The sequence below is a fragment of the Alternaria viburni genome, assembly GCF_023758015.1.
Source record: "Alternaria viburni strain BMP 2772 chromosome Unknown scaffold_21, whole genome shotgun sequence".
NCBI classification, from domain to species: Eukaryota; Fungi; Ascomycota; class Dothideomycetes; order Pleosporales; family Pleosporaceae; genus Alternaria; species Alternaria viburni.
Window position 1 is genome coordinate 300,234 of NW_026055790.1, and position 18,904 is coordinate 319,137.

At 53.7% G+C, this 18,904-nt stretch overlaps 5 protein-coding genes across 5 annotated transcripts; 2 read left to right on the forward strand and 3 right to left on the reverse strand.

Moving 5' to 3' along the window:
* Positions 1 to 161: 161 nt before the first annotated feature.
* On the reverse strand, positions 162 to 4,313 carry J4E79_008672 (uncharacterized protein; the record flags this gene model as incomplete). Its single annotated transcript, XM_049357527.1, has 2 exons — positions 162 to 4,182; positions 4,234 to 4,313. The coding sequence occupies 2 exons, from the start codon at positions 4,311 to 4,313 to the stop codon at positions 162 to 164; spliced, it is 4,101 nt and encodes a 1,366-aa protein (XP_049207998.1).
* Positions 4,314 to 6,828: 2,515 nt separating this feature from the next.
* J4E79_008673 (uncharacterized protein) lies at positions 6,829 to 8,174 on the reverse strand (the record flags this gene model as incomplete). Its single annotated transcript, XM_049357528.1, has 4 exons — positions 6,829 to 7,311; positions 7,426 to 7,609; positions 7,825 to 7,946; positions 8,049 to 8,174. 4 exons carry the CDS (start codon positions 8,172 to 8,174, stop codon positions 6,829 to 6,831), a joined length of 915 nt encoding a protein of 304 aa, XP_049207999.1.
* A 559-nt stretch (positions 8,175 to 8,733) lies between these two features.
* Positions 8,734 to 10,135, reverse strand: J4E79_008674 (uncharacterized protein; the record flags this gene model as incomplete). The annotated part of the gene is made up of 2 exons (XM_049357529.1): positions 8,734 to 9,697; positions 9,744 to 10,135. 2 exons carry the CDS (start codon positions 10,133 to 10,135, stop codon positions 8,734 to 8,736), a joined length of 1,356 nt encoding a protein of 451 aa, XP_049208000.1.
* Positions 10,136 to 11,675: 1,540 nt separating this feature from the next.
* On the forward strand, positions 11,676 to 13,394 carry J4E79_008675 (uncharacterized protein; the record flags this gene model as incomplete). Its single annotated transcript, XM_049357530.1, has 2 exons — positions 11,676 to 12,237; positions 12,289 to 13,394. 2 exons carry the CDS (start codon positions 11,676 to 11,678, stop codon positions 13,392 to 13,394), a joined length of 1,668 nt encoding a protein of 555 aa, XP_049208001.1.
* A 1,352-nt stretch (positions 13,395 to 14,746) lies between these two features.
* Positions 14,747 to 16,999, forward strand: J4E79_008676 (uncharacterized protein; the record flags this gene model as incomplete). Its single annotated transcript, XM_049357531.1, has 3 exons — positions 14,747 to 14,804; positions 14,852 to 14,921; positions 14,977 to 16,999. The coding sequence occupies 3 exons, from the start codon at positions 14,747 to 14,749 to the stop codon at positions 16,997 to 16,999; spliced, it is 2,151 nt and encodes a 716-aa protein (XP_049208002.1).
* Between the last annotated feature and the right edge of the window lie 1,905 nt (positions 17,000 to 18,904).

Sequence of the window (18,904 nt, forward strand, 5' to 3'; positions counted from 1 at the left end):
GACGTACGGAGAGCAAGGATGTCTACATTGCAGCCAAGTCAAGAACACCCCTCTTCAAAATCTCATAATATTCTTCTTGTCTATCCAAACCCCAGCCCCAATATATACACACCCTTCCCCCCGCACCCATCCACCTCATCTCCTCCCACCCCCAATCCTCCTCACATCCTCATCCCCTCAGCAATAATCTTATACTCCTTCCTCTTCTTCTGCATCCCGCTCCCCCCAAACCTAACCTTCGCAACCCCAATCCACTTGCTCAGCCCCGCGAAAAGCATATTCTCGCCCACATACGCCGCCGCAAAATTGCCCAACCCCAGCACCAGAATAAACACCTTGAACTGCGTATCCAAAAACGTCAACTCCATCGCCGACATAACCCACGCGGCGGGGTCAAACAGCATATACAGCGTAATGGCGAGGGTAACGAAGATGGTGGTGATAAAGGGCAAGTTGCGGCCCATGGGCTCGCGGTAAGGTTTCCCGACGCTGAGGACGACGGCGGAGAAGATGTATTGGAAGCAACTTGTTAGGAACAAGGCTGTGTTCTGGCTGTTCAAGCTGTTGCTGTGGTTGGGGTCCAGGACGGGGGGCATGTACCATTCCTGTTTCTGGACGTAGTGGAAGGCTATGAATTGGACGAGGATACACAGCACCATTTGGCCCAGTAGCGGAGTAAGCACCTTTCGTGATACGAGGTTGGCAGTCGGACGTTTGCGGCTGAGGATCGGGTAGGCGCCGGACCAGCCCATGAAGATGGCGATGGGCAGGATGAGCAGCAGGTCGATGAAGAGGAATTGGAAGTCGCCGAGGTTACTCGCGCTGGCGTAGAGGAAGGAGACGGAGCAGAATTGGATGGCGCTGTAGAGCGACATGTATTTGAAACAGCTGAAGCTCGTGACGAGGGCGGCGCGACCTTCTTTGATGACTTGCGGCACGCAAGAAATGTCGAATTGGCGGGATGTGAAGGGCGCGGCGACCGAGGCCTCAGCTTCGGAGAGGGAGATACCCACGTCGGCCGCTTTGAGGGCACCACAGTCGTTGGCGCCGTCGCCGCAGAAGCCGACGCAGTAGTCGATTGATTGAAGTTTTTCGACGAGTTCGTGCTTTTCGTCGGGGGACATGCGGGCGAAAACTTGGCCGCAGACGAGCATCTCGCGGAGGACGGATTCGGAGGCGAAATCGACGATCCAGCGGAAGACGTCGCCGCTTACTGCTAGGCTGTAGTTGCGGAGGTTGGATATGTCGTAGGGGAGTGATACGTCGGCTTCGGGTGGCGGTGGCAGGGGCTTGAGGGTGTTATCGTCAAGCTTGAAGACGGGGTCGTCTACACTTTCCCAGCTGAGCTTCGACAATGCCGTCCGAGAGTCACCCTCTTCGAAGTGCGGTACGAAGCAGTGAGCAGTCTTGTTGATGAGACCACACTCGCGAGCCACACTGATAGCGGTGAGGATGTTGTCACCAGTGCACATGACCTTGCGGATGTTTGCGCGTTCGAGCTCTTCGATGACAGGGGCCGTACTGTCCTTCAGCTTGTTCTCGAAGATGATGAAACCGACAAAGTCCAGGTCGCTTTCCGCTTCCTCACGCTTCATCTTCTGAGTCTTGAGCCAGTTGAGCTTTGGGATGGATTTGGTGGCACAGGCGATGACACGGAATCCGCGGTGGGTGTAGAAGGCTAGAAGTTCCTCGTAATCGGTAGGAAAGCTGTCGGGTCGGCAGATCTCTTTCATGACCTCAGGCGCACCCTTGACGTATACCTGTCCGCTCTTTGAACCAAATTGGCGAACAATGACACTAGCCCTTCGTAGCTGTGAGACGAATTCGAAAGCCTTGAGGACGCCAAGCTCGACTTGCTTCCTGTTGGCTTCATCTTCAACATCGTCGACGTCATATTCTCGGCCTGGTGGCGGCCGCGCGACAGATGGCGAAAGCTTCTGCTCGGGGTCGTCGTCACCAGCGTTGCCAGCTTTCTGTTCTCCCTCTTCGTAGCTCCAGCCGGTAAAGTCGAACATCTTGACATCAAGCGGGTCACCTACTAGCTCATCATCGATCTTACGGAGTGAATGACAAGTGGCCATGGTGTATAGGATGGTCTTATGTGCGAGGTATTCAACAGTGGGATCGCGGTCGTGCTGAGACGCAGGGAGGATATCGTAAGCATCTGGAAGCAGCTCACTGAACCTGTTCCTTGGTCGCTCGACTACACGAACTCCAAGAACGTCGAGACCTTCTTCGGTAAGAGTTCCAGTTTTGTCAAAGCACACGACATCCAGCTTGCCACCTACGTTGACACGCTGTGGGCTGATACAGAAGATCTGCTTCTGCTTTAAGCGCGAGAGGGCAAAGCTGGTACCGATGGTGAGTGTAGCTGGAAGCGCAGGAGGAACCACGATGGTGATCAGATCGAGAGCTCGCACGACAATCAGATGCCACGCGAGACCCAGATGAACGAAGTTGATGAATGACGCGACGAAGCCGATCATAGCAATAAATGCCATGACGGAGATGTACCGGAAAGAGTCGCGGTAGAACTTGAACCCTGATGGCTTGGGGAAGAGCATCGAGCGGACCAACGCGCCCTTGGTAGTGTTAAAACCAGTGCGGACAACCATGGCCAATGCAGCAGCTTCGTCATCGACGTGATCTTCATGCGGTCTGCGAGCGCGTATGATCTTGGTTCCGCTGAACAGCATGTGTCGTGCTACTTCAGGGTGGACAGCTGATGCGCTGAGATCTAGGAGGTCTAGAGCGTGGTTCGACATGGGAACCTTGGAAACAGGAATAGACTCGCCAGTAAGCATACTCTCATTGACGATGCAGTCGCCAGAGAGCAACAGACTGTCGCAGGGGAAAAGCGCGAGAGAAGGGTCGGTGACTTCGTAGACATCTCCCGGAACGAGCTCCGCAGAGTCGATGTGGGTCCAGAAACCGCTGCGCAGTACACGAACTTCGCATTCAAACTTTGACACCTCGCGCAGTCTCTTCATGGAAGCCTTTGTCTCGATGAGTGTTGTGACGATACTGACGGCCGAGATGATGAAGATGGCGCAGGCATAGTAGTAGTACTCGTCCATGGACCAAAGGATCAGACTGGCAATCTGGAAGACGTAGAAAGGATGAAAGACTTCATCGACTAGGAGCTGACCGATAGTCTTCTCGGCGATATCGATCACGTTCTTTCCGAAGACCAGCTCGCGGTAGTCGCGCTCATCGTTGTCAAGACCCTCGCGGAGGGCAGAGACTTCGGTCCAGGTGGGATCTGTCCAGGTGTTTGCAAGGACGAACTTGTCCTTGATGGGGTGGTATACGAAGCGGATGTAGCGGTAGTCCAGGCACCTGAGCTCACCGATGAGCGGGTCATCTTCCTCATCCCATTCCCGTGGCCGTCCCTTTTCAGGGTCGCCGAAAACAGTCGAAAGCGACCGGCCGTAGGTTTGCTTGCTGACATGCTGCACCGCAAACTCGCCCCATTGGTTCTCTGTGACTATCCAGTCGCACTCCTTCAGCGGCGAGCTCTTTCCCGTTATCGCGACCCTCCATCGTGGTAACCATCTGAACAGGAGCCAGCCGAGACCCAGCGTCGCGAAGCAGAGTAGCGCATAGAGCGCGTAGCCAAGGGGCGATGTTCTGAACCCGGCGATGACAATGGTAAGGTCCTCGGTCATGATGTAAATCTTCTGGTTGGACCTGCGCCCTCTCCAGTCGATGCCCGAGCCTGCGCTGCCGGTCGAAGAGTGCCTGCGCAACAGCGGCCGCTCGGATGACTTCCTGCTGCCACTTGACTTCCGCCGCGATGGCGACGGTGAATGCGATGTTTCCGACGATATGCCCGCCTCGAGGTCCTCCAGCTCCGACACGGTATAGCCATTGTTGTACGTGCTCTCGCCGTCCTCCAGAATCGCGCTATCCTCGTCCTCGCCCTGTGAATCCTGCTCTTCATCGTAGAACGCGAAACTCGTCAAACTGGCGCTCGAATCGGCGCGCGACCGGCGGTGGCGGAATCCGGAGACGCTCGTGGGGACGCTCTCGCTCATGGGGCCGGAGAAGACCTGGATTGTGGGCGTCAGCTGCTGGCCAGGCTTCCTTCCACGGGGGTTGTAGGCAGGACGGGAAGGAGGTATGGGGCCGAGTTCGAATACCTCATCTTGCGCCATCTCGACATCTTCCATGAAGCTTGCCCTGGTGCCGTTAATTAGTCGCGCCCGACGCGGAGCTGGCCGTCACACGTACTCGCTCAAGTGGGAGCCACGGCGGTACATGGCGCTCATCCGGCGCGGCCGCCGCCTCTCGGGGCTCTCGTTGTCTGCCATGGCGACTGTGGTGTTGCAGATGGTGGGCTATTGGGCCATGGTGAGCTTGTGCGACACGAAGTTTTCTTGTCGCGTCGCCTTGGGCCTGCGAGATAGGCCGTGCGGTGTATGACGTTTGAGCTAGTCAGGGATCAACCTCCGTTCAGGGTGCTTTCATCCCGACACCACTATCGAAACCACGAACGATGAATGCGCCTTGTAGTTATTGAAGTCCACGCGATTGTATGTGGGTGAGGAGTCGCTAATCACATCATGCCGCCATGGGATCCTGCACGCCAATGCGGTGATTGGCTCAGCTACACCGTTTACTCAGCCTCGCACCATGTACGTCGTCTGTGAGGCCTGCTGCAGCCTGCCTTCATTCATCCTCTCACACATTACTCATTTGCATTTCTTCTTGAATCATTGTCTCTGGGATTCCGGCTTCATGGTTCTCTCCGACGAACCCCGCGTCCGCCGACACTCATATGCAGCACTCGAGGGCCCAGAGCACATCCGGCTTCTGGTGCTGCATCCAGCCTTGTCGAAAGACGCACCTCTACGAGTTGACTTTATTTCATCAACACTGGAGGATCTCGAGGGTCGATACGATGCCGTTTCATATACATGGGGTCAACCAATCCTATCCTTCGCTTTACTTTTGGACGACGGCACGCAGGTGTGCGTGACAGAGAACCTTGACCGCGCGCTGCGGTATTTGCGTTACAACAATCGCAACCGACTCCTCTGGGCAGATGCCGCGTGCATCAATCAGAGCGATAATGCGGAAAAGGCAGTGCAAATCCCTCTCATGGTCGACATCTTCCGCGGTGCTCAGAGAGTCATGGCTTGGCTCGATCCGGGCGGAGACACCACGGTCGAGCAAAGCGGTATGCGGATAATTGAGCGTCTATCCCGGACGTCAAAGCAGCGATACGTAATATGGGCAAGAGGTAACAGAGAAGTCACCCGTTTTATCAACCTTCCTTGGTTCAACAGACTTTGGATAGTACAAGAGGTTGTCTTCAATTCGGAAATCTGCTTGATCTGTGGTGGCACAGAGATTGCCTTTCCTCGCTTTATTGCCGGGCTATCTTTCATTCAGGAGCAAGTTGGCTTTTTGAACGATGATGACTGGGCAAGAGTAGATGCCATTGTCAAGATCGGGAGGCTCTGGAGCCGCCGTTCGATTTTCCCCACCCAGTTGTTAGGATTTCCGCTATCGCGGAGTGACTCTAACACTGACAGTAACGACATCACGAGCCTGGTAGAGACTTTTGCGCTGTATGCATGCACAGATCCACGAGATCGAGTGTTTGCTATGTTTAGTATGGCAGCTAATGTGAAACCAGCCGGCTATGTCTCTGATCCTCTCGCCTCTTCGCCGTCGGAAGAACAGGGTGTAGTTTGTATGGACATAGACTACTCGCTGGACGTACTTGAAACATACAAGGCATTCGCGCTTAGTTGCTGGAAAGAAAGACATACACATGCAGACATGTGGGAGGCTTTATCTCTGCGTCAACGCTCATCTCCACCGGACGATTGGCCTTCCTGGGTGCCAGACTGGCGGGTTATACCCAAAAAGCCCCTGTTCGACCACGAGGGTGACTTTGACCTTGACTGCCGAGTAATCAGTACCACAAGAAACGGAATTCGCATAGAGGTTGGCAGAGAAAGATGTTGCGTGGACTGGGATAATGTGCAACCTTACACTATCAGATCAAAGGTTTCACGGGAATCTGTCGATTCTAAAATCTCGTATGAGTCACAACTCCTTCAGCTTTGTAACATTGTCAATGAAACGGAGACAACGCGAACTTTCGACCCGTCCACTGACACGAGGGAGCCCTTATCCTGGGTGTTGGATACCACGCCATTTCCAAATTTACTGTACAAGACAATTCGAAGGAGCATGCTTCGCCTCGGCCATGACTGCGATTCACACGACTCTCAACCTGAGAATCTCGACAATGGGGATCTCTTGTGCAATCTCATTGAGTACTTTTGGCCGGAAACAACGGATTTAGGAGGACAGCGCTCGCGGCACGGGCCTGAGTGGGCACCTCCCAATCGGCAGGACCATATCCGTGAGTCAGATCAAGCCTCAAAAGATACTGCAAAACTGTTCGTATTCCATGACCCAGGTCATCAGGCAAACTCCATAGGTTACAGCAACGTATCACCTGAGGTTGGTGATCACATCGTACCTGTGGGAAAAGTGATCGAAGGCTGTCCGTATCAGGGACTAATAACGGCGATAATACTCCGCCCAGCTGATACATTGAAAGGGTATATCGAAGAGAGCCCGGCCTATCGCTTTGTTGGCACCGGCCGTATATATGATCCAACCCATGTAATGGTGGATGCATTAAAACCGGAGGGTGGGCTGATAACCGCAGGATTTATTAAGTCTTATCTTTCTGAATTGGGATTCAACCATGTCTACGATCAGTTCGATCTGGTGTAAAATCTATCTGGAAGGCACCCATCAGGTACGTCCACTCAACACACCCCACCCCACCAACCTCTCCCCCTAAACCCCCATCTTCGCCCTAACAAACGCCTCAGTATCATCAAGCACCTCCTGCACCGCCTTGATAGTCCCCGGCGGAAACCCAATAAACCCATGCGGCGCGCCCCTATAAATCTTCACCACACTTTCCGCACCCCACATCCCCCACTTCGCCCCCATCAACACACTATCATCCAACAACGGATCCTCACTCCCACACGTAAACAACGCCGGCGGCAGTTTCATACCTCTCAAATCCTGCCAGAAAGGACTTATCGAGGGATCGCGGCGCTCCGCTTCTGTGGTGTTGGGGAGCAGGGCGTCGATGTAGGATTTCATCACGTCGTGGTCGATTACGAGGTGAGATTCGTGGTGCAGGACGTGGGGGAGGAAGGAGGACATGTCGTAGCAGCCGAAGTGGAGGAGGAGGCCGCGGAAGGAGAATGTGGGGAGCGTTTTTAGGAGGTGGAAGGCGACGAGGCAGGCGAGGTGGCCGCCTGCGGACTGTGGGGGGTGTTAGTATGGGTGTTGGGTTGGGTAGATTCGCAAAAACAGAGGGAAGGGGGTAGTGTAGGGAGGTAATGAAAGCAGAAAGGAGGGGGAGGGAAAGACACATACCTCACCACCCGTAAACATCAACTCCCCACCAAAAACCTCCGGACCATTCTTGACCAGCCATTCCGCAGCGTCGTAGCAATCTTCTGCGCCGGCGGGCCAGGGGTCTTCGGGCGCGAGCCGGTACCCGATTGATACGACTGTTACTTCGAAGTGGTCGGCCATGTATTTTAGGTAGGGGTCTTGACTATCTCCTCGTTAGCGCCAATCTTCAATACCAATCTCCCATCCCCCCTCCCTTCACTACCCCCTTATCTCCTACCACCCCCCTCCACCCACTCACAGCAAGAAAACAAAAAGAACCCAACTTACTAAGCCTCACTCATCAACACCCACCCCCCACCATGGATATGCATATGAATCCCCCTGCTCACCCCTCCGCTCGGCTTAAACACCCTATACGGTATCTCCCTTCCTGCCTCTCTCGACGGGAGAGAGCCGTTGAAACCTTCGGGTAGAACCACGGGTTTGGGTAAGGGGGTTTTGCCTTCCCAGCGCATCTGGCGGTAGGCTGCTGCGCCGACCTGTGGATTCTTACGTTAGCACGGGGTTGGAGGATATGGGACTGGGTGATGGGGGATTAGGGGGTATGGGGGATGGGAGAGGGGGTGGTGGATGGGACATACCTCATACCACCTCGGTCCATCCGCCCAGATCTTAATCAATTTCTCGTTGAACTCCAGGGTTTGTTTGTCGATTCCGCTGCGATCGAACTTCGAGGCGTCGACTGTGACGTCGGACTTTGGATACATGGTTGCGAATTATCACAGTTTCTTTGTGTCCTTGCTCTTTCTTTACCAACAGGCTACTTGAACGTTGCAGAACGGCGCCTTCACGAGCAGTGTCTAAAGGATAGGGGATCTAACAAGGAACTCGAAGATGAGTCAAGCAGAACTAGATGTATAAAGGCAGCAGTAGTAGTAACCATGCGATTACCACGTTACATCCCCCATCGGCCGTACTCCCTCGTGTTCCTCCTCTCGCACGTATCAAAGTGGGGGCGGGGTATACAACACGGCCATGCTAACTTCGAAAGGACGTTAGTCTCTCTGCTGTGGTTGGTGTACAGGCATTTATTATCTCCGAAGTAACGTTCGTACCTGCATTTTCGGGTTACTCTTTCGGAAGACTCCGGATGTCGTGCGGTTGCGACGATGGAGACTGATATCGCGTCCGGTATCGGCGGTGGCCTCGCAGCACGACCATGTCGAACATCGCGATAACATACTGTACAACCCAGTTTATGCACAGATAGCTAGGTGATAGGATGGGAGTGAGAATGGTATTAAAGTATTAATAGAACTGAGTAGACTACCGCACAGGTTTCGCTTGCATCCGACTCGTCGACATACCCGTATGCCCATTTACCTGCCCTCCCTTCACCCTCCGTTTCGCCTGCCGCTCATCCCGTACAAACAGCGATTTAGCTACTGACACTGCTACCGCTGCTGTGCGAAAGGGGTACATGGCGATGTCCCAAGTCATCTGCAGCATGCAGCTCATAGTACCGGCGATCCAGCTCAGCGTCATGGCAATCACGCCTGGTCGCTGACCGGTTCTAGCAGCCGCGGCAGCTAGGGCGAGTGTGTCTCCCAATCTAGCTTCTAGGTCTTGAAACCGCGCTTCGATCTGTAGGGACTGCGCCATGTGACGTTTTTCATAGCGCCTTACTGCGCGGTTCAAGGCGTCGAGTTGAAGTTGTGTTGTTTGGCGGACTTCGGCGCTGAGTTTCTCTACGTCTACCTCGTTGTTGTTGGCGGGCGCTGGGCCATCGATCCGGCTTTCTAGTTCCGTTATTCGCTGTGAGAGTTGCTGGGTGTCGGCTGAGCGGACGGGCTCTCTTGGGGCTTCTCGGACGATGCGCTGCAGGTGGAGGATTCGCTCTGTTCGCATCTTAATGAGGCGGTTTACGGGGGGTATCTCGGCGATGAGGAGGAAGATGCTGAGGTTCGCGTCGGATACTATGCCTTCGGCGCGCATGAGCTGGCCTCGGATGGTGTGCATGAGGAGCGCGCCGAGGAGGGGACCTAGGAAGCAGCCGACAAATGCCAGCATCTCCGACCGCTTCAGGGCTTCACGAGCCTCCTTCTGCACTCGCGAGACAGTCGCATCGGCCGTGATGTTGTTGGCCTTTGAGTCTACCGTCTCGCCTGCCGGTTCCTCTACAGCCTCTGGGGCTTCCTCCTCTTCCTCCTCATGTATCGTGTCGTCGTATGTCGCGTCATCCGTGTCGTCGTTCAGGTATCGTCGTTGCTGTGCCTCGTGGTACCAGTCCCTGCGTCGCGTCAGCTGTGAATCTCACCTATGCTTGCTGCACTCACCATGGCACCTTGACGCTCCAATGAAGGAACCATCCCGCCAGTACCAATATCAACACGTCTGTCGCGACATCTGCGCCGTTCTCTACCGTCAATCCAATGATGGCAGGGACCACGGCGGCGACCACAGGCAGCGCAATCCATCGTGACGGCTCGTCTGGAGATGCATGTCGGCCCATGTCATTCTTCCCACCCGCTCTCAGAAGATTGTCGCTGGAGGACCGCAAGGAATAGCGCGAGTCGGAGAGGTCGGAGACGAGGGAGCTGCGGCGTCGAGGGGCGGCTGTAGGGGGAGTAGAAGGTCGCGCACCCTCAGCAAATGTGGCGGCGCGGTTCAGCATCCTCTGGCGAAGTTGAGGGTGGATGCTGGGACTGTCGGCCGGCGCACCGTCCATGACGAGTACCGGTTGAGGCCTCGGGATTGAAGAAGCAACGTGGACGACGTCGCTGCCAATGGATGCCTAGACGCCGCTTCAAGAAGGCGCAATGTGGTAGAGATGCGAGTCACCTGATCGCGACAGGTGCAGGCGCCGCGGAAGCATTGCTGAGGCTCTGGTGACGCTCACACGTACTAACCCGACGGTCGTGTGCCGTAGTGGAAGACGCCTCGGCGGGTCGTTCGTCTTACGTCATGTCTCGATGCGGTCAATTGTAGAGCTGGGACCCTCTCCGAGTTTCCTCACACATGCGCTATGGCCTAGCTTCCCATGGTTTGCAGGCGATTCACTGCGAACACCATCTCGACAGCAACAGGTATTCTGTGCGCTTCCCGCATTCACGGCCATTCAGACCGTGGCAACCATGCCACACGTGTGCAGGCTTCTCCTGCTGTGCAACCCAGCCTACACCATGACCGAGGAAACGACCAAGCGCTGCAAAGGCTCGCACATGCCTCATGGACTATCTTCCATTCGATCAATACAAATCTCGCCACTTGTTGTTCCCCGATGCTTCACACTGGGACGCAGCCATCTGCCGTAGAGTACCCCATCGTCCCAACGCACTTGTTCGGACTCCGACAATGTAACAGATGCCCACCAAACCGGGCAGGTAAATACCGGTTCCTGGATGCTCGAAGCGGGTGAGTAGGATAATCTGGCTAAACCCGCCACGTACAACCCGACCTGCAACCATGCCGCAGCAGCGGGGACTTAGCACCTCGTCTCCCCATGATTCCCTCTCTGATTGCGCTGCTACTTATCACAGACATGTCTCGTCTCTTTCTCGTTGGTTTTCTATTCAGAAGTCCTCTTTTTCTATTCAGACCCAAATGCGGACAGGCAAAAGTCTCACTTCCACTACCACAACCATACCGCCGCAACCGAATATCACGGGTACCAGGCAGCGCCCTGTCCATGCGACGGGTCAGCCCGTTTCAAACAGACTGTGATTGACCTGGGCGAGAGCGTCTGAGGACATGCTACTCTAGCGGCATACTCGTTTTCACCACTCAAGTGAACGTAAGTCCTATTGAGCCTTATTGAAGCTTGAGACACGCATCTGTTCTATTGAAGATTTCCATATACTCGGTATCGACGGGAGTGATGGGGTTTTCGAGGCTGCTTGCCGCCTGTTCGTTTCTTCAGTTGCTTTTCTTTCTAATCACAATCTTTTCTATATCTAAACCCATCAACACTGCCTGACACTATCCTGGAGATAGCACAATCGACAGCTCGGATTCCACTTGATCGACGGCTACATCTCTGAACTGGATTCAGGTCTGCCGCTTTGCAGCATCGAAGAAGATTATCCATCGTCATTGGTTGGTCCCTCCTCTTGACATCCGCGACCATGTCCATGACATCTGCTGCTATGGCAATGACATCTACTGCTATGTCTTTGACATCTACTTCTATGGCAACCAACACACACTCCTACGAAGCTTACTGGACTGGGGATGCGGCGGGGACGTATGAATACAGCACCAACATCACCATGGAGGAGATGAACGCGCCCGTCTCCACACAGGCCATCCTCTTCGTCACCCTCGCCTTTCCAGCCTTCCTCCTCTGTGTTGCACCAATGATCTGGCATTTCCGTCAAGCCAACGTCGCAGCCGGGTCACTCATCTTATGGATTGTCCTCCACAACCTCTTCAACTGCATCAACCCGCTCCTCTGGCCCCGCGACAACCTGACTGAATGGTGGGACGGTGCGGTCCTGTGCGACATTCAGATCCGGCTCCAGGTCGGCAGCTACGTGGGATTGACCGCCTCGTTGGCCCTGGTATTACGCAAGCTCGCCAACGTTATGGATACACGCAATATCACTGTTTCGACCAGCCATAAGAGCAAAGTCAAAGCGAAGATCTGGGAAGTCTTTTGGTGTTGGGGCGTGCCGTTGTTACTGATGGGCATTTACTATGTCACCCAGTACAATCGCTATGCAATCGTCGGTATTGCTGGGTGTTGGTCTGTCCACGATGCTTCATGGCCTAGCATGGTCATTAGTTTCATGTGGTCAGCCGTTGGCATTGTGATCGATTCCTACTGGGCAGGTAAGTCTCATCTTCTTCCTCCATCAAATCACCCTACTAATTATGCAACAGCCCTACTTATCTGGCGTCTTTACCGATACCGACGCGAGTTCCACCGCCTTGTTGCAGCGCGAAACACCACGTCCTCACGCTTCATCCGCCTCTTCCTAGTCAGCCTGATCGTCATCTCCTTCTATCTGATCTACACCATCGTACTGCTCATCCAGATGGCCGGAAGACTCCACGACCATTACTCTTGGGACAGAGTCCACGATCCCGAGAGATGGAACAGAATCACAAGAGAGCCCGGGCTGGGTAAGATCAGTATCGAGAAGTGGGTTCAGATCGCCACGGGATTCATCATCTTCGGCTTCCTCGGCACGGGAGTCGATGCAAATGCTCATTACAGAGGACTGTTGGTCTTCATTGGAGCTGGCAAGATTTGGCCTAGTCTACTACCTGGATCGGCCAACAGGAGGAGACCAATCAGTTTTACTGCTCCTCGTAGTTGGACGACATACTTTTCCAGCAAAGCAAAGAAGATGTCGTGGTTCGGTGCTTCTGACTCTACACAGTCGACATCGACGAGCGCGGATTTCAAAAACGATACTTGGACCGCATCTACATACAACAGCCCCGTGGCTCTCGATTCAATCCCTCGTTTACACAGCGTCACAACGCAAGACACCTTGATCTCCCAGAAGAACGACCAAGAAATGGCTTCGCAAAAGCACAACCAGTCCGCCTCACCATCTCCATCAGCGTCCCCAACACCTCCCCGCCCCACATTCTTCTCCCGCTACTTCACCCGCCCCTCTCTAAACGGGCCTCTCCTCCCCTTATTCTCCTACCGCAACATCACCGAGATCAACTCCAAATCTTCCAATCCTTCCACCAACCCCACCGATCCTACCAACCCTTCCACCACCGACGCAACCACTACCGGCGATACAAACACAAACCCAACTAAACCCCCGACCCCAACCCTCCCCTCCGGCGTCCACACCCGCGCCTGGGCCGAAGACATCTCCTCCTCTCCCCCTTCCGCTGGGATGAACAATGAAGGTCATGGTCACGGAAGGAGTGTGCATGTTGTACGCGAAGTGCATCAGCAGCGGGATAAGAAGCGAGGGGGTGAGTTTGAGAGGGTGGGTAGGGAGATGAGAGATTGGGCTTGATGTGCGTTTCGGTTTCGTCGGTATGACAGAGGGAGCTATGGGAGATACGTGAGGTTGGGACAGGGTAATGAGGATGGGTTCTACTGTATGGGTTTTTTAGATAGGGTGCTAGGGGGTGAGCATGGGATTTATGACATCTTAGCTGGACTTTGTCATTTCTACTTTCGATTACTTGGCCTGGAGTAATGGGATCGCATGGGTTGGTAATCCGTGGACTCGAATGAATATATTGGTATCTTGAGTATGCGCATAGACTTGGTGGTGACGTGCAGCTGCTTGTTCACGACAGATTTTGAGTGCGAATCCAAGAGCCTAAGGTGTCAGGAGCACGCGTTGGTTCTGTCGGCAGGGTCTGTCCACACATCTGTCGGCTAAGACATGGTCGCGCACATTGCATCATGTCAAGGGCCTCGCATCACGTCATATCAATTCAGATCACGCACAAAGAAAGCAATATTGTCGTGAAGCATTTTTGATTCCGTTATCGCATGTCCACATGGCGACGTGTCAGTCAAAGGCAAGCCTCCACAAGAGGTAGCGAGCCGGTGTTAGAGTGACCGTCGTAATCGTGTTCAAGTAAACTCCCAGAGAACCCCAATGTGCCATTCAGGCGATTGACCAGCATTCCATAACATTCCTCAGTCCAGCACAGTCGTCACCTCCCGAAGTAGTAGTTGAAAGCTCGCGTGCCGCAGTCCGCCGTGTGACGTAGCTTGAGGGCCGAATCGCGCGGTGGAGTGGAGTGAGTTGCGAACCGGTCGGAAGGTTGTGCGTAGAAAACGTGTCGTTCAGTGATCATTTTCGTTCAGAACTGAGGTGGGTGATGCTGAGATTGAGGGGCGAGACGTTTATTTGCTGGGGGGTTGTTAGACGCGAGGGAGCAGGCGGTGGTGATGTGGTAGAACTTACGAACGAGCCCTAGTCTTTCTTCTCTTGCGCTTGAGACGGCGAACGCGCTTCTTCCTCCATTTGGCTCTCATCTTGTCGGCGGGCTGTGGTATGAGGTCAGCGGCTGCACTTGAGAGTGTAGAGGCGCCGGCGGGTGCAAGGACACTCGAAGAGCAACCATTGCGGTCAATTGAGTGTCGCCAGCGCCGCCATGGCCTGGGATATAGAACTTACATTGCTGTCGAGATGAGTGTCGTGAGTGTAGAACAAAGGTAGGAGCTCAGCGAGTCGAAATACCTAGGTGGGTGCGGGGCTCGCTTAGCTAGAACGGCTTAGCGCCCAGCCCTGAGGCAGGCGCCAAGCGTTCACGCGCGCCGCGTCACCTGCCTTACGTCAAACCTCAGTCGCGTCATTACCAACATCATTCCAGGGCAGTGTTATCGGCGGCGGAGGAGTGTTGTACGATGGCGGGTGAAGCAGTGGCATGGCTGCAGATTAAGGTCGCGGATGACAGTGCTTATGGTGAGTCGATGTCCTTCGATTCATGATCAACAGACTAACGCATGCAGGAACGCACGGAGGCAGGATCGAAGTGTGCGGGAATGAGCAGTTCAATCTCGGGAGGGATCCAGAGCTCTGGTCAGAGCACTGTCTTCCTAGCTGTGGTATGATCTAGTTCTAATCCTCACCACAGTCGTTACTCGTGGGCCGATGACCTCACCATCTCAAGGAAGCATCTTCGCATCCATTGCATTCTATACGAACAAAACCCAATCGCTAAGATTGCACCGTTCGTCTATGCAACTGATATCTCTTCAAACGGCACTCACCTCAAGAAGAGTAACTCGGAATACACGGCGTCCCAAGACGCAGGCATCCTGATGGGTCTCAAGAGTACCTTCCTCCTAGAGGAAGGGGACGAGCTTCGCATCTCAGAAACCGTCACCCTGATCTACTGCTCGAGTACGCCGGTAGAGCTTCTGAATTTGACTGGCATCCAGGAGCGAGAGAGACAGACGTTTGCTTCGCGTTACCTCCTCACCGGTCGCTTGCTCGGCGAAGGTGGTAACGGCAAAGTCCTTGTGGGCATCAATCAAGAGACACAGCGACAACTCGCGTGCAAGATCATTCGACTAGACAACATGTATGACACCTTGGCGCTATCGAACTCACGCCTTCCTACCGGAAAGCGCGCGAAGCATCAGAAGTCGGTGAAGCAACAACTGCCGACCAGGGTTACCAACTGTTTCCGCGAGTTTGATATTCTCAAAGACCTCAGCCATCCGAACATCATCACCATCGAAAAAGTCTTTCGGAGTAACAATACTATCTACATCTTCGAAGAGCTGGTCACAGGCGGCGACTTATTCTCCTTTATCGAGTACAAGGAGGGCCAAATAGACAGTCTGCAGACCGCCACTATCATCTACCAGATAGTGAAGGGGATCAAGTACCTTCACGACCAAGACATCGTACATCGAGATCTAAAGCCGGATAACATACTCATGTCGTCTCTCGAGGACAGCGCTCGCGTCGTCATCACCGACTTTGGCAGTGCTAGGTTTCTCCCAGGGAAGAGCAGCCAAAATCCGGCGAAGGCCGACAAGTACCAACGGATGTTCTCGCTCGTGGGTACCTTGGAGTACATGGCGCCTGAGATTCACAAGCGCAATAGGGCCATTCCAGCCGAGCACGGCTACTCAAGATCCGTCGACATGTGGTCCATCGGCACGATTGCAGCTACACTACTTACCGGAGACACAATGTTCACTGATCGTAGACACCCGGAGTACCAAACGAATCCTCAAGCTGTGATCATGGGTCTTGCAGCAATCTGTGACCTAAGTCACCTGGACGATCCGCATCATCCATCATGGGGCGGCGTCGGCGACCGACCGAAAGACTTTGTCAAGAATTTACTTATACTCAAGGAACAGGACCGAATGACAGCGTCGGAAGCTCTTGCGCATGATTGGTTCTCCTCCTACCACGAAGACCTTGAGGAAATGTATACGGACTCCATTGTAGATTGGGAACCTCGCGAAACGAGCCATGATCTGGTCGAGATGATTCCCAAGTCTATGGCCAACAGTGTCGCTGCTGGCATGGTCGGCGGAAGTCGGGTTTCAGCAACGAATTCACGCTACTTCGCTCTTCGCCAGCCTACAGACACGCTGCGGAAGCATTCGTCCCAGCGCTGGCGTGCAAATACCCCATTGCCGTCCATCATGCAAGACCATGAAGCAGCCCAGTTCGCTAGTCAATTGCAGGCTCCATCATACGACAACAGTGACCCATTCGATCAGAACGAACAGCGTCAATCACTCTCGGTCACAAGCGCCACTGGAACAGGTATGTATCGTTCACGTGAAGATGCAGATGATGACCACGAGGGTTCCGAAGCGAGCTTGAACGGTGTTACGAACGACTACTCACAGCAAGAACACTTCAAATATCTTCCGCCACCCCCAGATTATGATTTCGTCCTGGTAAGCGAGACGCCCCTTGAGGTCTATCATCAACGACAATGGGCTGGGGATCAAGGCCACGATTCGATACTCGTATATGAGACGCCGCCCGAGTTCCTTCGTCAGCATACCTACTCGTCGGACAATGAACTACCGACCTACGATGTGCGGGCTTACGATGACGCGTCAAGTGTGCGCAGTGCAGCTCATGTCGTGGGAAAGCGAAGAAAGCTCTCGCACTACGCTTGATGGTTTCATGTTCTTGATCTTTAACTAATCTATAGCGCCACTAACGCTACGCAAAAGCAGTCATGGGTATATAATCTTATGTAGCTTTCTTACTAATGCCACAGATTTCTATTGTCAACGCGCACTTTCTCGCAATGGCCTTGCGCTGTGACTGCTAACATGTGCCTAACCCTGCATAAAGGGGCCTATATTAGAAGCAGCTTATCTATTGTCGCAAGCGCTAGCTAGATGTTATTTTATAGACTACATTAATTACTCTGTTGCTAACACTAGTAGACAAATATAGCTTCTTCTAAGTTCCTCTACTGCAAACTATTTAACTTTACGCACGTCTACGCGTCTAGTAGAAGGGTTAATTGCTTAATTTGTACATGGCAAAGACTCTTTAAAGCTCGCAACTAGTACTCTGCTCTCGCGAATCTGCTGCACCCATTTGGCTATCACTCAGACCGTGGGTGACCTATGATTAGCGTCCGGAGCACATTGTGGCTACTGTCGCTGTGAGCAACACGCGGATGTTGTTACTGTGGGAAGACTCAGACAATGATTCGAATCAAACCGCTGATATGCACTGCGCAGCAATAATCATAAAGATGGTTGCTCGTTGCGTGGTGGAAAAGGGCAAGAGGCTTCCCGGGGTCATCTGGTGTGTTGCTGCTCGATTTGAGGCTACCCGATCTTGCACTAGTGTCGTCTTCCCCTGTCGTTCCTTCCATGCCTTCCAGTCAGCCCCTCCGATCGTTCCATGCTCCATGTCACCAGCTACCAGCCACTAGCTACATGCCTCACTCTTGATATCGACAATCGCATCCTTTCGGTGCTCTCACGTTACATTACCATATTGCTCTTGAAGGCTGACTAGAGGGCCATGACGCGTCCCCGACTTTCAAGGCGTTCCCGCGGGATTCACACGCATCACGACGCATCAATCACGCTATATGTATACGAGCACTGCAACTACCATTGAGAAGCGGGCATCGTCTCTATTGATCACAGAGTCTGCATCGCTGCCCAACATCGAAGTTGGAGTGCCCAAGATGACAGCAGGCTGAAGCTCTTGTGACCAATAGACCGCGCCTCATTCTGGAAGCGAGAGTCCTCCATCTTACTGCGCCCGCTACTCGGCGCCACGAGAGTTACACGGTGAGGGTGTCTTGCGATGCCGATTCCCGCACGAATTATGAGCAAGCCTGCTATAGGCAGTGCGATACATACACCCGTACGGGTACCGGCAAGTAGGCTCTTTTGGCCTATTCAGGACGCCGTCATGGCCAGCCAATAACCGATTGACTGTGTTCAGACACCGTGCGACTATTCGCATCTCCTCTATATACCTTGTCGTGGCCTGGGGTTCTGGACGCTACACACCCTGGCCACACCGGCCTGCTACTTACACACCCGGTTTCCTCTTCAAACCCACCATAATCATAACCCCGACCTTCAAATCATGATCATCCCTTTCAAGTATGGTCACACAAAGATTATTATGTCTGTATGCCGCTAATACTGAACGTAGCTGAGAACAAGAATGAGACCCATCAAGCGATCACAGCCTACGAGCGACGCGAGTCCGCCATGGGCAGGCATGAAATTCACTCAGCCAGTTGACTCAGATGCCCTGCACGAGCTCCTGAAAGAACAGTACCCACAGTGCAAGACTTTGCGGCAGCGCAAACATATGGCCGCCATAGATTTCCTGAGACTCGAACTGGAGTCGATGCAACATGAATCAACAGAGTCGACAACAGGAACATCATGTGAGACCCAGGCACTATCAGCACTTGATGTTTCTAGGCCAGGTGTCGAAGAACTGGCGGCGCTCACGCATCGAAGAAGCGTCTCACCTTCGCTGTCACGGAGCAGCTCGTATCGCTCTCCTGTACACTTAGATGACCATATACCACA